The sequence below is a fragment of the Coenobita brevimanus genome, chromosome 60 (assembly GCF_032717465.1).
Source record: "Coenobita brevimanus isolate Jiangsu-jjx chromosome 60, ASM3271746v2, whole genome shotgun sequence".
Classification (NCBI taxonomy): domain Eukaryota; kingdom Metazoa; phylum Arthropoda; class Malacostraca; order Decapoda; family Coenobitidae; genus Coenobita; species Coenobita brevimanus.
Window position 1 is genome coordinate 41,933,575 of NC_137013.1, and position 17,303 is coordinate 41,950,877.

The 17,303-nt window shown below is 38.7% G+C and overlaps 1 protein-coding gene across 2 annotated transcripts; it reads right to left on the reverse strand.

The window, feature by feature from the left end:
* Window positions 1-1,511: 1,511 nt before the first annotated feature.
* Window positions 1,512-12,504, reverse strand: Nse4 (SMC5-SMC6 complex kleisin component Non-SMC element 1). 2 transcript variants are annotated; one of them, XM_080275075.1, is made up of 9 exons: window positions 12,397-12,504; window positions 11,410-11,474; window positions 8,924-8,980; window positions 7,575-7,731; window positions 7,040-7,170; window positions 6,367-6,440; window positions 5,005-5,158; window positions 3,357-3,564; window positions 1,512-2,211 (listed from the first exon to the last, which is right to left on the reverse strand). In XM_080275075.1, exons 2-9 carry the CDS (start codon window positions 11,461-11,463, stop codon window positions 2,033-2,035), a joined length of 1,014 nt encoding a protein of 337 aa, XP_080131201.1. In that variant the 5' UTR covers window positions 11,464-11,474; window positions 12,397-12,504; the 3' UTR covers window positions 1,512-2,032. The 2 variants fall into 2 exon arrangements, with proteins under 2 accessions (XP_080131201.1, XP_080131202.1); XM_080275076.1 differs by lacking the exon at window positions 8,924-8,980.
* Window positions 12,505-17,303: the final 4,799 nt, after the last annotated feature.

Sequence of the window (17,303 nt, forward strand, 5' to 3'; positions counted from 1 at the left end):
TAAGCATAAATATATCGTTTGGTAGCAGGAGTAGAAGAAATCGCGTCCTCGGCAGGAATAAATCTCCAAGGAAAAAGCATTACAAGATCTCCTCAGCCACTTAGAATACGACCATCGACCAGGAAATATTGTCAGATTTTTTCGTAGTAGTGGTACTGTAGCCTTTAGTTCGTCCATTATAACTTTAACGAGATTTTCGTCTTTTTGCAACTTATTTCTCATAGCTCCATGATAGAATAAGACTGCTGCTGGTGTATAACAGTTCCACTTCACTTCCTCGTGACTTGCACTGAGTAGTGTTAATATTCTTTCTCTCTCTCCCCTTGTTACCACCAGGCTGTCATTCAACCTGAGAAGGCTGAGATAAAGGTGCGTTAGGGAGTTGATGAAGGCTGTATCAACTTTTCCACATCAAAGTATTTCTCCAGAACTGAATAAAATCGTCCAGTGATAGGATAAATAATGGGAAATGTATCATGGGAGTGAAGTGATTAAGTAATAGGGTAAAAGAATAATAGATGAGATGGAGGGACGGGGTAGAGAGATATGAGAGGGATGATATGTTGGAGAGTGGGCAGCCAGATGGCAGAGGAGAGTGACGTGATAAAATGAAATAATGTGGAGGGATGGGATGAAGATAATACATGAGAGAGGGAGGGTTTGATTTAGAGACAGGGCTGCCTGATGGCAGAAGATGGAGTGCCACTCCTTCCATTATTAAGGCATATGCGGCTATATACTCGTACAGTGTATAGCTAGATTGACAGTACATCATGGGACTGGTGGAGTTGAGGGACGTGGATGGTGGACTGCAGGAGGGGTAGCTCAAGCCTGCAGTCCACAGGGTTCACATTTCATTTGGACCTGGAGTTGCTGCTGTTACTACTACTACTACTAATAATAATCATAATAATGATGATACCACCACCATTACTACTACTACTACTACTACCTGTCCTGCTGCTGCTATCACCACCACCACCATTCAAAGTTGACCTGTTGCATGCATGAAGGACTTTTGCATTAGACAGTTGGACAGAAAAGGAATGAAAGTTTGCTGCCAGTCAAGTACCATGTGCCCACTGTAGTTGTGGAGGGATGCAAGCAGTCAGTTCAGAGGAACAGTGACCTTTGAAGCAGTAACAGAAGAGATAAAGATGCAGTAGTGCATTGAAGAGACAGGTTGAAGGGAGCCAGTAGGAGAATCAATGAGATTAAAGGCTTTTGACTCCACCTTGTTGAGAAGAATTGTATGAGGGGAGCCACCCCACATATGAGTTAGCCTAAACGAGACACAGGGACGAAGTAAACCCCTGTATAAAGTCAACAACTGTGCTGAGTTGTGGTGAATATTCTAAATTTATGTTGCTGAAAAATATCATTAATAAAGACTGAAGTCTGTCTCGTGCCTATTCCAGTATTATTTCACTGTATTGTGGTAGTCTAGGGTTGAAGTAAATGGAACTTCAGTTTTTCAAATTGTATATTTCAATGAAAAACTAGTCATTACAAACACTGCTGTGGCATTTAGAGATAAAGTACTGTAAAGGTAGAGCAACATTTACAGGTATCATCAGTTCTAATACATAAATTAATGATCATCATCATCATCATTTTTTTTTTTCCCATCTTAGAATTGAATGAGGTAAATTTAATACATATTCACAATTACCTAAGTAAACATTTAAATTTCTTTGGTAATTTGAGCCAACAGCCGCACAATATAAATAGAACTTAATATTACTGTACTAGCTATACTGTTATAACAATTATTTCGTATCACATGAATTGAGTACAGCATAGTGATCAAAATAACATGAAAATAGAATGTTTTATCATCAAAATTCTTACCAAATTTTCCAATATGTTGTAATTGCATAGGATGAATAGCATCCAAAGCACGCACGCACGCACTTACTCACTCACTCACTTTTTCTCTAGAAAGTAGACAAATGGAATGATACAACACAAAACAAACTTAAACGTGAGAGTGGAATGCCATCGTAACACAAATCCAGTAAGTTTCTCCATATCACTGTTTCCTTTTATCCAACCGCTTTGGTGGAGGTATCATGGGCCTTTTTATTTCAAATGTGTCCACCACCTCCTTCCACTCACTCTTGGACAGGCTGATGATACACTGTTTGCATGTTCCACCCACTGTCGGTCTGTTCTTTTGTAGTGGCGCGATCATCGGCAAGCCATTGTTATCTGTGAACATCAAAAGTCATAAGTGTTTGTTACAATATTATTATTTCTCCTATTGTTGTTACGGACCCCGAATCATCCAAACATGAACCTGGTGGACTGCAGGCTGGAGCTGACCTTCTCTTGTGGTTCACCATGCTTCTTTCAGGGAATAGGGAGTTTAAGGGATGTGTGTATAACCAGGATGCAGAGCCACAGGGTTATATCAATGCCACCACATGAAGATATGCCTTCCTAACAACATTTCTTGTCCTACATCAGTGTAATTACAAAGAAAGCATCCAGCCTTTACTGTTACCAGTAATTCTGCCCACTCTGTTAATGTATAGCCTAGTCAATTCTCAAGTCTGTGGTAGGCTATAGTGGATGACACCATACAGTAGCTTTGCAAGTTGAAACAGATGAAATTATTAACTATTCCCCACTGGTATCTCTTTTTATGTGCATGCCTGCTATAAAATATTTCTAGTAACAATTCAGAAAGATGGAATATGATACATGTGAATTACAGAGTACATTCAGTAACATCTGCCTTACAAAAACTGAAGGAATAGCACCAACATTCACTGTGAAATGAAATATCAATTTGTAAGGATACATTTTTTTGCCATTATTCATTGAGTTCAAAATGGTGGCTAGTGATGGTATAGCCCATCAATGGAACAGAAAGCCAGGTATGGAGGTTGATGAGGCTAAGAAACTAACATAGGACTGAGCTGGCTGGGAGAATCGTGTAATCATCATCCGGACTTCCTTTCCCACCCTACGGCAGGGTACAAGGAGTATATGATAAGGGTTTGGCACCACTTTTTACCTAATCATGTGATAGTCATCAGTTTGACATCAGCTGATAGGTAAAATGAAGGACTTGCGTGAGAAAGCTATGATGTGGAGGCTTGAACAGTTAGTTAATGAAAGTACAACCCATTTACTATGAAAAGTTGTTGATTGTCCTCTACCTTTCATTTATTTTTCTCTGCTTTCTGGACCATACTTCACTCCATGCTCGGGTGGGAAATAAGGTTCGGGATGACGAGGGTGACATCAAGTTTACATCTGGTGAATCTGAAACAACAACAGGAGCTCTAGCCCCCAACTTGTCTTCAACAACAATAACAACATTGATATAACCTTAGTCTCCAGCCTACCTTCACTCATTCCAGCCAGTTGCTCTCTCACAAGGAGGCTGGTGTTGAAAATATTCTCTATAGTGCGCGAGTAACTGTCAGGGTCAACCACAAAGCCGAAGAAACAAAGTGGGTTGTTGCCGGCTTCTATGTATCTCTGTTTCAGCACCTTGTACATCCTGGACACTACCTCTGCCTCTCCCTCTTCCTCTAGTCTCTGAGATGTCACCTGCAAATACAGTAACATATAGAAACATTTTAGCATATATTCTGTCCAAAACAGCAACAAATTTTGACATATTTTGGCCTCTGTATATCTCTGTTTCTGTGTCTTGAAAACCACCTCTGTCTCTCCCTCCTCTTCTATTCCCTTTGATATTGCCTGCTAATCCCCGACTGTACATCTTGAATGCCTCTACCTCATCTTCCTTCTCTGTTCATGCCAAAATCACTTGCTAATCCATTATTCTAACTATGAGCTAATTTTAATTAAGAATTTACCACGTAACATGAAATCACGTATATATCTGCAACAGATAGTACAAATCCAAGTTTATACTCAGCCACAGTAATTCATTTACTGTGATGACATGCTTTTCACTGTTGATGCTGGAGGAAGACACCTTCATGTGGTGGCAAACGTCCCTCAGTTCCCACTCAGTACCCCCTAAAGAATGGTAACTTCAGTCTGCAGTCCACTAGGTTCATAATTCTGAGGAGCCTGGGATTACAGTTAGCTACTACTAGTACTTTTGGCTATGCTCTTGCCAACTTTATTTAGCACAGAATATGATATTAAATTGAAAGGGTGAGATATACCACAGCCATCTTTAACTGGTCCACTAAGACAGGGATTTGCTAAGCTTAAAAGAACAGTCTCACTATAGCTGAAGCAATATAAAACTAACATAAATTAACTAAAGGGGTTAACTTCAGTACAGCAGGTGCAGATCAATAAATCAGTTACTTAACAGCTTAGTTTCAGTTTTTGCCAGTACTGATTATTCACTGACCATGTAGTTAATGGGTCTTCACCCTAACGCAGTTATCCACTTTTTCAACCAAGACGCAAGATTAAATAATACCAGTATCATTAAAAAAAAAAATAAATGAATAAATCCAACAGGTATAGATAAAAATAATGAGTTGGAATATGGTAAAAGCTGGAGTTAATTAATGTAAACTTGACAGTATTTGTGATTATACTGTACATGTTAATTCCCACAATGGTCTGTGTAATGGCTTGTGTAGATTTGATTCCAGGAGGTAAGTGGAGGTTTTCCATCATGTTGTTTCTGTGAGCAAATCCAGTCTGTCTCGCTGAGTATACCTTAAACTGCAAGCAAGCAACCACCTATTTCCATCAAGGGAAGTAAGATGGTAAAAAAACTTTAAATGTACAGTACTGAACAACAGTAGCTTAACCTTAGCCCCTCCACTTGTTGCTGTGGCTCCAAGTTCATCTAAAACATGAACCCAGTGGACTGCAGGCTTACACTGCCTTCCTTCAGCAGTCCACCATCCTCCTCTGAAGGGACAGAGTAGTTGAGGGATATTAGTATAACCCAGGCAGTCATAATGACCAGTGACACCACACAGAAATGTGCCTCTACAGCAACTTCCTCTAAATGGGGGCAACATGGGATTGGCTTTTGAAACATAGTAGTACCTCAGTTGGCCTCGTAACAGCAGCGACTTCCTTATCCTTCACCCTTTCTCGAGGCTTAGGGGCGGGTTTGGCAGGTCGCTCCCACTCAACTGCGCTGTACATTGGCTCCACTCCAACAGCACTTTTGTATAACCCAGACACAGCCCTCCCTAATCTGGAAGATACAAATCAGAGTATTAATTTTAACGTCATGATATAAGTCAGAGTATTAGTTTTAATATCATCATCATCTTTACTGCAATTAATATCATCCTTATCAACACCATATCATCCTAAAGTTCCCTAACAGAGAAATTTCCAGGTTTTAGTCCTGTACTTTATGCATGTCCAGTAAGCCACAAATACTTTCCATTTTCTTTATTATTTTTATAATGTGCTACATTTAAGGCATAGACTTGACAGCCTGTTCCTTAAGGTCCAGCAGTCCTACATGGTACATACCTTCATGTAACGCGTTTAGAAGCAAACACCTACTTTTTACACTGAATATATGGTTGGACTGCCTTGTTCAGGACTGGTGAGATGGTATCAGATTGGGGTTAGTGTTCTTCAGTCTTGCTTTACCTTTACCTCTAACTTCTTCACGTTCTACCTGGGGGTGACGTTTATTCTTTACGGTTTGGACCCTTAAGATAAGCAGGTTTTCCTGTCAAGTAAAGTGCTGCCTGGGAAACAGATCGGCATTACTCCCATAACCTTTCTGCTGCAGATGGTGAATTCAGGTACTTTATTCAAGCTGATCGCAGAAGAATCAGTTCAGTTCTGAGAAACCTACCCAAAATCTTTGTATGCTCTTGGTACATACAAGAATTATATCTGGGCTAACATCACATGATTTTGTTCAGCTAAGAGTTCCTAGTAGTAGAGTTAAATTATCTGGTGTCAAAACAGGCTAAACTTGGGCCATCTTATACCGTACCTCAAAAAAGATTACTATGAGACTCAACCGTTCGTATCCTTTTTAAAGGCCTTGGTGACCTAATGGCGGTTCACCATGCTGCTCGATCTCTGGCAGCCTCCCTATTCAGTCCCCTATCCCAAAAATCACACTCTATGACCTTGACCCAGGTCTTTTTCAGTCTGCTTCTCACAACTGAATGTCATGATGCTGAAACGTTAATTTTCACCTGTAGATGATATACTTTCAGCTTAATAAAACTCTCAAGCATTAGCTGGAATAAAATAATAGAGCTGTGACCATGAGAGGGCTAATGGTGACAGTATTAACTCTCTCAGACTGCTACATGACTCACTCTCAGCTGAATTAAATTGTCTGCCATCAGCTGCAGCAGAATATTAGAGCTGTCCCAAACATGAAAGGGTTAACAAGAATCCCATGCATTCTTGGGCCAATAGACTAACCTGACTAGATGGGCTAAGCTGTCATGTTGATTCTGTTCACTGGTTTCATCATCATCAGGCATTGCAAAACCAATCTGAAAAATAAGTACTTAAGTCATTATCATCATCATCACTGTCATTATCATCATCACCAGTACTAAAATACCAATGCAAGAGATGGAATGATGCAGAATCCAGAAACAAGGACAGAGAAGGTACAAAAATGGAAGAACTAACACTAGTATGCATGGTGAAATGGGCCACACAATCATCCCAGATGTTATTCACGCTCTTGGAATTCTAGCTCATCTAGCAGACATAATGTTTGCACATGTATTTCTGTATGTATATTTATTTAACTTATTTATTTAGTTAGGTCACTTATATTTCATTTAGAGCTAAGCATCATAAACACCTGCCAGATAAAGTCAGATAAATAAGTATATGCATAAGCGTGGCTCAGATTTTTTTTTAAATGGGGCGGCCACGGGGTAGCCAAGCCCACTTGTGAAGTGTCTCAAGGAGAACTGTTCAGGGAAGATCTGGAGGTGTTTCCCCCCAAAGTTGAGGATGGCCAGGCACATTTCAAGGGTGGCTATTGGCACTCTGGCCACCTCTCTGGCTATGCCACTGAAATTATGTCAGTGTAATGAAAGGATTATGGCTATGTGACTGGCACAGAATAACCACTTACTAATTTCCTTGCAAATTCTGCTGGCTTGAACACCCTGAGGTTTGACTGTGATGACTCAATGTTTATGCGAACTAATGTTCCACACGTCTTCAACAGCTGAGCATCCATGGCTGCCTCTCTGGGTCGGTTAACTGACAGGGCAGAGGAAAAGGTTAACAGTTTATGCACCAAAAGAGTTAAGACTCCATTATCAATACCAACACTAAGGGCTTCAGTATCAATACTTGGCATTTCATGAAAACTATAATGGCCTGAAGCACAAAATAAAAGCCATCACACACCGTCACAGAATGCCTTGTTGGTCTTGCCCAGCTTGGGACACATTATCCTCTGTGACAGTGAGGTACATGAGGATAGTGTGTTGTGGTGTGAGGGGTTACATTGCGTGAGGGTATAGAGGATTATTTGAGTTGTAGGATATTGTGAAGTGCTTCGAGTTGGATTTGGTGTTCTACTGAAACAGGACTGGTGATGACTGCATTTTAGTCTGGGTGGGTCCATTTATGTCTCAAATAAGATAATGGTTATCACACACCTTCACTAAATGCCTCATTGGCCTTGCGCACCACGGCTTGGAGGTTATCTAAGGAGACCCCATCCTCAGCACCACCTCCTGTCTGCTCTTGGAAGTTCTGCAACAGGTCTCGGTATTTGTCTCGCACATGCTTGTTTGCTGCCTCCGACATGATCTCCTGGTGATGAATATGGGGGTAGAGTAAGAACAGGTTAAGTGGTGATTCAGTTATTGTGCTATATTCTATTAACTCTAACTCGGCCCAGATTGTCATCTTTTTTGTAGTTTCTTTCATGTAGCTCAGTGGCAGAAAAAATACTACAGGTACTGTTACTCTGCATCCTTTCCACAGCACTTTTTCGTGACTAGCACCATATTCTGGTGCTACGATAATCTGTTTATACAACTCTGTATACGGGATAGAGAGATGTCAATTTTGACCAACATTAGGGTTCAAAAAAGTATAAAAAACAGGAAGTAAGCATGGTATGTTGGGGATGTATCATAAAATGTCACATTTTTCCAAATAACTGGTACTGGAAATCTGAGGAAACTCACAAACAAGCACGGAACAAAGGCTTTTAATGGACAGTTTTTCTGTATTCAGTGGGGAAAATGAAAAAACAAAAATAAAGGTGCAATGAGGACTTACTGTATTGTGTGTTTTTTATCAACAGATTTACTTGTCCTGTAAATAAGAAATTACCTTTTGATGTTTTATATCATGATATTGAAGAAATAACCTTTTAGTGTTCACATCATGATATTGGGACAGCATAATATAAGGGAAAGTTGTTAACAAATGGAAATGATGGAAATCCACCAAGGAGGCTTTTTATATTGAAATGATTCTGTTTAGGGTTTACTGCAGCTGCAAGTTTAAACAGCTGAGAAAACAAAGAGTGGTCAGATATAATGTTAGAAGTTCCCCTCTTAATTAAGCAGTTGTACAGTGAGTGTATTACAATAACAAGTTTAAATGAGGGACAAAATGAAAGAGTAATTAAATAATGTTAGAAATTTAAAAATCAAAGATCATGCAATATACATTCACAGAGCCTACTGAAAGCTAAGGTATCACGAAAGACAACAGAGTACTTGTATGTAGCATGTTAGAAGTTTAACTATCAAAGGAGACAACAGATAAGTTATCAACAGAGACTGATAGACATTTAAGCATCAAGGATGACAAAAGAGCAGTAACTTGAAGAAAATATGAAACATGACACTACATTAGTTACACAATGAGCCCAACAAAAGTTTAAATATCCAAGAAGACAACAGAACAGTGACATGCAAAGAAAATCACAGACGACAACAGAGTAGCAACATGCACAACATCAAAGAAGAAAATAGATTACGTTACATACAGAGTTCCTCATAATCTCTGTAGAGGTGGTGGATGCATTACCAGTATCATCATCATCCTGCCAGGAAATATTAGATCAACACTATGAGTCACATGACATATGCACACTGTCAGTATTGCACTTCCACAAGTCAGGTACCCCCTCTAACCCTCTCATTCTGTAACATCTAAAACCATTTTTACTCTCAGCTTGACAGTTTGGGGTTACTCTACTTCTACTATGTTAACTTTAAGTAGATACAAATTTGCTGTCTCACCATCTTGCAAGCTGAACTTTTAACAAGAAATTAACATTAAAATATAGTGTTAGTCATGAAGAAGTGCTATCAGAAGTATGATGAGTTGTAGTATTATCTTATTCTACCATTTCCATCCTCCCCACATGGCCAGACTTATTAATCTATCTATCTATAGCCTGATGCCCTAATCTTGCAAAGGGTGGCCGCAGACGAAACGCCTCCATGTCGCTGTCACCCACCATTTGACTACCCTCCCCCCTCCCTCATATACCTCTCAACTCCATCCCTCCACCTCATCCTCGGTCTTCCTCCCCCCGTCCCTCCCTCCACCTCACCTACATACACCCTTTAGTCAGTCATTCATTCTCCATTCTCTCCACATGTCCAAACCACCTCAGTTAAAACAATGTCTAATACAGTATTTTGGAGGTCAGTGAAGGCTACATCTAACTTCTCCATTTTAAAAATCTCTTCTAAAGTCAATGCCACAGTCCAACCTTGCTATACGATAGGGTTACGTTCCTGGAAACTTAATCAGTTGATGATCAATCATACAGTATATCAAACACAGGGATCGTAACAATCATATAAGCGTAATCAGCAAATCAAATATATGTAAAAAAAAAAAATAAATAAATGAAAAAATAAAATAAAAAAAATACTCAGTATGGGGTCATAAAAATTGTATCAGCAAAATCAGCAATCATATACAGGGGAAAAAAAAAAAAAAAAAAAAAAGTGCTTTGAATGAGGTTGTACCACATGTATAAGCAAATATGGCTGCTGCATATTGAAGAAAGGGTGGTCAAAAGATCGTACCAGCAAACCATTGAACAACAGTCAATCCTATAGCAAAGCTGGTGTATATAAGCACCTGGAGACAGCCAGAATAATATACAAAAGACATCCTTTGGCTGAAGAGGGTAAGAAAAATAACTGTCATCATACTCTCCAAAGAAAGGAAATTACAGCAGTTATTCATGTTACATTTGCAATGCTGGCATTCTTAGTACATTATTACAATACACTGCAAATTCCAGCTACTACACAGTCTCCATTACTAGAAACATGCAGAACTAATTACAAATCTTTTATTTTGTAATGTTAAAAAAGTGCTTCAATTAATCATGCACGATTCAGAACATGTACCATACTGTCACAACCAAAAGTACACATGCTTCCAACTGTGGTGCTATACGATGTTACGTGAAAACTTTTTTATATAGGATAGGTGACAATACAAAGTACATGAAAGAAAAGTGTGAGAGGGATGGATACTCTCTCATGTCATTGAAGGAAATAAAAAATTGTTGTAAACATAATGTTGGGCAGAAGAATGTCACTTAACTTTTGCTTGTGATAGTAAATTACAGTAGTTACATAATGATACTCACACAGGGAGTGTTAGTGTTGAAAAATGTTAAAAAATATGCAACTGGTCATCAAATACCCACCTGTGTCATACCAGAACTTCAAAGAATGATGATGATGATGATGATGATGATTAATGCTAGGGTGAACTGTATAAGTCACAGCAATGAAGGACTTCCAGCATTTTCAGCAACCAAACAACATGAGTTCAGCAACAATAGGACTGCTGAGTAGCATCTCATACACAGATGAATGACATCAAATACACAGACAAATTACTTCAATAGTAGCAAGGGGAGTGTGAGAGAGTGCCAGAGGAAACATATTAACCAATTAAAAAACAGACACAGCAGCACTGGAAGTAAGCATGAGAGGGGTGGCACTATTATATTTACAACTTGGAGTAGCTAATATAATAGCAATAAGGTGATTTTGTGATTATTAATATAGGAGGCATTAGCATCATATTTATTGATGTGACAGGTGATAGTAAGAGAAAAATTAGCAGCATAATGTATTTAACATTTCAAACCTACAGGTAGACATACATTAGTAGCATAGGAACTAGTTGCTAGAGGGGTGGCATCTGCATAATTACAGCTCATTGGACAGACAGACAAAGATAATGTAAAAGGAAGTATCAGCAGCTTATTTATCACTTAAACAGTTGACACAGTGACAAAGTAACAGAGAGCATAAGAGGAGGAACTAGCAACATATGATTTTTACCAGTTAAATACAGTAAAAGATGGAACACAGCAGAGTGACTGTAGGATGTGAGAGGCACATTGGCAACCTATTTACCCATTCAACAAGCAAGCATGCAGGAATCAAGCAAGACCACCATCACCCCACAACACTGTATACTTCACTGCACCTGTCTTGGACCCATGCTGTTGCTACTGTTACTGCTGGCCTGACTCTCTGCCATTGTTACTCGGCCTGAAATGTATAGGTCTTATTAGGGATGGAGACTATGAACTGAAGGGAGAAGGACTGGGTGGGAAGGAAGTAGGAAGGAAGGAAGCAGCATTGAAGAGTGAGTAGGGTGGAGAAAGGAAGGGAGCGATGAAACAGTAAAGAAGGGGTGAGATGTAACCTTACAGTAATATTCACAGGAAGTATTGTACCTTCATTTATAACAAATAACAGTCCAAAGTTTCACACAGCATTAATATGAATCTTGAAATAATTTTAAAAATAACTGAACCACATCTAAAATACAGCCACTTCAATATTGCAGCCTTTATTAACTCCCTAAAGGAGTGGTGTCCTTCACCTCAATAAAATTGTCTAATGTCCGCTTAAAAACAATCTTAAATGTGCTTCATATGTTAAGAGCAAATTTTACTACTATTAAATCACATAAGGTAATAATCTAATAAGCTGCAATACATTATGTACCGTTGGAAAAATCAATGCTGGGATAATCGTGAGTGCCACCTCAATCTGCTTTTACAGAAAAACAGAGTCTGAACAAAACAGACATTAATACTAAGTAAAAGTAAGAGGGGTAACCTGGGCTGAGAGAACTTTCTGGTCTTGGCAAGTTAGCTTTTATGGCTTAGATATTGCAGTTTCTGTAATCTACAGTATCTCCCTGTCTTAAACAGTATATCTATAATTGCCAAGGCATGGCAATGCAAAATTCCTGCATGTCACCCTGTCCTTTACCATCAGCCTATTCTCCCTGTATCTCTAACCCATCCCCCCCTACCTTATCAACGGTCTTCCTCTCCCTCTCCGCCTACTCCCACACACTCTAGTCAATCACTCACTCCAAACTCGATAAATTCACTACAGCCATATGTATTGTACAGTAATTTGAAATTCATTTCTCACAAAAAAACAAAACTGTTCATACCTGAACACAAGAAGTATTAAAAGAAGTATTAAAAGGATGAATTGTAGCCTGGGTCAGTTATTTGCTGAGGTCCTTCGTAAACACAGCACAGGTCAGATAATGAGGCTGTTGTTACTGTCCCAGGCTCATCTGCATGTTAACTCACTGGAAAACAGAATTATGACTGCTTCAGCTAGGTAGATAGTACTATGATGAATAATACTGAAAAGAAAAATAAATAGATAAAATGAAAGTGTAAATAAATAATCATTCTAATCTCTTTTTCCCACCGTAGGATGATGCGGTGGGATTTAGAACAGACAGAGAGAGAAAACACAGAAGATGGAGAATTAATCAACAGCATGCCCAGGTACATGGACCATACACTCATTCATCACCATTCAAGTCCCACAGGCACTACCATCTCTCCCACAGGTACGATAACTCTCCCACACTGATATAATTTATTTCAGTTTTATTCTTGCTGCCTCCAAACAGTTTTATTGAACTAAGATATCATAAAGTCGCATTAAAGGAGGATATAAAAAGTATCTCCTATGCTGTATGGTATATGTATAATTTGTGGGTTGTATAATGTGTGGCCATTCCTGTGCTGAACAGAAGCATCTGGTGGCAGCAGGAACAAAAGTTGAAATTCTCACATCCTTGATGGGTTACTGGAGATTGTTTTGGGAAATCTTTAACCACTTCAGGTGGGGATGCTCACCATCCACTCACTCATTGTAAACCAGTGCTGCTCTTGGGTGACTGCCCATTCCTCTCCTTCTTCTTGCCTTATTTTGTACATTTTTATGTATTTTTCTTTTATTTTGCATTAATAATGGCTTTGTAGAGATGTACAGAAGTGCATTTTTGAGTATGAAGCCAATCCATCAATAAACATGGGCAATATCTTACAGCAGAGCTATCTAGGCATCCCAAAAGTGGATGTCCTGCATGCATCAGTACCGTAAATCTACTAATATTCGTATTCTCCTGGGGCCACACAAATAATAACTGAAACAAGGTTCCTCTTCACTCACGTCCTACATTCCCAACCACCCTCTTGCAGCCTTATTACAGAAGAGATAGGATAGGTTGATTTAGGATGAGTTTGGTTAGGTTAGCATAAAATTGGTTAGATTTCCATAAAATCGGTTATATTAGATTAGGATAAATAAGGCTGGTTTATGCGATGAAAATTTAGGTTAGGCTTGGATAAATAGGCATGATAAGGGTGATTTCATTCAAAAATGGTGTTCTAAGATTGTGTCTTTCTTCATGCACCACAAGATGGCTTACATCAGTAAACAAACACTGCTTTTTAAAATGCTAATCATCACCTTTAAAAGAAATTACAAATTGAAACTTGAAAATACAACCAGAAAATACTTATAAAATCCCATGAGGAGCTAAGGTAAGGAAAAACAGGAGAAAACTGTGAAATATGGTGGTCCTTTGTATCATTTTCTGAGAATAATAGGATAGTTAGATTAATTATTTGGTTAGCTTATATTGTTAGGGTAAAATACAATACCACAACCAGTTCATCATCTTTTTGCCTCATATTTCCAGTAGCTGAACAGAACAACACACTACTGCAGTTCAGCATCCTAACTGTTGAATTTCGTGACCTATACGTAACATTTTTTTTTTTTTTCCTACAGGTCTATAATTCCCCGAGTTGTGATGGCAATTTCATAAATACGGTAATCAAAGTGAACAGAGCATAGGCCTTGGCTGTCCTAAACTGAAATTAAAAAAAAAAAAAAAAATCCTCATGACTCCCCAAATCATTTTAACCCCTTCAGCTTCAGGACGCCATTTATTGGTCTTGCTAATTACAGACTATTTTATTCAGGTCAAAATTCTCATTAGTGGAGTTAATGAGGACTAACCCGTCTGAAAAAGAAAAAAGCTAGTAATTTCGTATGAAGGTATGAAAAAAATAAACTGGGCATATTAATGGAACTGTTAAACAGAAATTTTCACCAGTGACAAAATCAGAATGGAAAGGAAATACGACGTACCCCAAAATACAGTAATTCCCGCCTCACCTCCCGCTGATGCTGGTTACAATTCGTCGAACAATATTATGTTTAAAGTGCCCACATTCCAAATGAAATAAAAATATATATATTTCAGTCAGCCACTGAAATAATAACAAGAAATAAATACCATGACTTAATTTTAATACGGCTAAGCATTTTATCCACATGGTCATTGTCATGAGTCATAAAATCTGAGCACCCGAGTCGAAGAATGTAGATGCTTCCTTCTGGGCTGAGCTTTTGTATTGAGAAACTGTGCTTATAAAAGTACAGGTATTCGGTGGTCACCTACAGAACGCATCAGTCTGCGATTCATTTGGTACTAGGTTCGGATTTAACTGAGGCGCGCATTTTAACACTTGCTCGAGCACTCTAAACTCTTTAATTCAGTTCACAGCTTATTTGATTTTACATCACTGATATGAGTAATGAGTGTAAGGTCGTTCAAATTCCGCAAAAAACTGAATGGGAAAAAATAATGGAATTAGTTTTGCGTGCATTTTACTGTAGCATCTAACGTAGTTTGTATTTCTTGTTTTGGGATATACAGTATATTTCGTTGGTTTTCTGCTCAAAAATATTTTGCCAAGTTTATTGAGATCGTGCATTATTAGATTTTTATCACATTTTGTTTCTCTTATTTTCAGACATTTTGTGTTCAGCACAATTCATTGTGTTACAGTAGTCTAATTAATTCCTTCCATATCATTACCTGTAGTAATCAAATATTTTCTCCGTAGAGTTTTCATAAACTTCCTCCCCATATTATAGTATCAAAATGCATACAGTATACTTAAAAAAAAAAAAAAAAAAAAAAAATCCTTCAAAATGTTTCCATTCATGAGTTCCTCCACATCATATATTGGCAAAGATGTGTCTCTACATAAATTAGCAATGTGCAGTACTCTTCAACTCTTCCCCATATTAAATTGCTTAAAATAGAATGTAATATTTGAAAAAAACACCCATGAAAATGTTCCCTTTCACAATTTCCTCCACTTCACACATTGGCAAAAATTTCTGTACTTTGATAAAGTTGGCAAAGGTTATGAGTATTCACTGTAGGAGAATGGCACCACCTGTTCAAATGAGTGTGTGTAGTACTCTATGGACACTCCCCAGCCCACCTGAACATTTCATTAGTCACCTGTCATCTGCAAAGTACTGTATAGCACCTGTGTCAACAGTTTTCTGACAGTTTAGATGCTTAAAAAGGACATATACCGTAGTGCTAAAACATTTATTTATTTCACATTTTTAACTCTGGGTGTTGGAGAGGGGCACCTTCATGTGGTGGCACCAACATAGCTGAGTGGCTTTTCTGCCCAGTAATGCAAATACCTCTCAGCTCCCTCCCTGTCCCAGAGAGGGGGATGGTAAGTTGCAGGATGGGGACAACTTCAACCTGCAGTCACCTGGCTTCATATTTCAGGTGAACTTTGGGTCACAACTACAACTACAGTACGGTACTAACTAGGCACCTGGTGATTTAGTGGGTTAAGGCACTTCAGTCAGATGCGGCCCGTAAGAGTTTACACCCTGGTGGCATTACGTGCATTGAGTACAAGCCAACCCAGGGGAACTCATCCTCTATAAAGCCAACATTCTGACTAGAGCACTGGAACCACTAAACCACCAGGTGCTACTAGTCAAGTTAAGTTACCCACTGGCAGTAATAAGTAAATCATGGGTACAAACTCTTCCCCAAGCGAGGCAGACATCCCGCCATCCTACCAGACTGTTTACCTACTGGCAGTGAAAATCCATCACACTCATATGCCACATAACCAGAACAAACATTTTACATTTGCCCCTTTAAAGTAATTGGTGCCCAAATTGACCCTGATTACCTCCCAAAACAGTCATTAAAGTCAATAAGTTTCTGAAAGGAGTGATGATCTTTGATTTTTTATGTTTATATAATTTCTTTGATTCGTGGTAGACACTGGAAAAGTTCAAGTGAATTTTTTGTAAGCAATTTTATGTATTAGTTGAAATTTCCTGTATATAATATCTTGTGGATTTATCGATAGCCACATCAATAATGAATTCAGTGCATAATTTTTGGAAAGAGTAATAATCTTCACATAGTTTGGCTGATGAAGGATTTGTGAATATGGTTAGCCCTGGGATTCTCTCTCTCTCTCTCTCTCTCTCTCATGTACCAGAGTAGAGAATTGTTAAAAATCTATGTAAACATCATTGTCTTCATCCATCTGTCCATCCATTCATCTTCTTATACATGTCTGTCTACATGCATTAAGTGTGCTTGAATCTGTCACTTTTTTGTCAACAATACAATATATATATATATATATATATATATATATATATATATTGTAATCAACATCTGAAAGAGTTTTGGTTTATTAAAGTCAGATTGAGGGTAGGGGAAAAAAAAAAAGTTGTTCCCTAATAATTTTCTCGTTAGAAGGTAAAAAGTTGTGTCTTACGAGCAGTCACTGAGTTTGATGGCTGTTTATCACCCCTTTCACAAGAGGCCCACAGATATCTTGGTTATGTGAAGAGAAAGAGAGAGAGAGAGAGAGAGAGAGAGAGAGGGAGGTGAAATAAGAAAGGAAAGAGAGAGAGGAGGGTGGGGCAAGTATGATTTTTGAGAGACAAGATGGCGGTGGCAGGTAGGGAGTGGGACAGGCAAGAAAGGGAGTAGAGGTGTACTGTCTGGGAAGGGAAGAGAGGAGGATGGTGGGAGTATAATTTTGGTGAGAGGAGAGGGAGGGAGAGGGTAGATGGGGAGTGACACAGGTGAGAAAGGGAGTAATGTGGAGGGCCTGGGGGGAAATGGGAGGGTGGAGGAGGGGGTTCCTAATGTATATATAAGGGCAAGATGGATTGCCAGTGAGCCAGTGTGTCAAG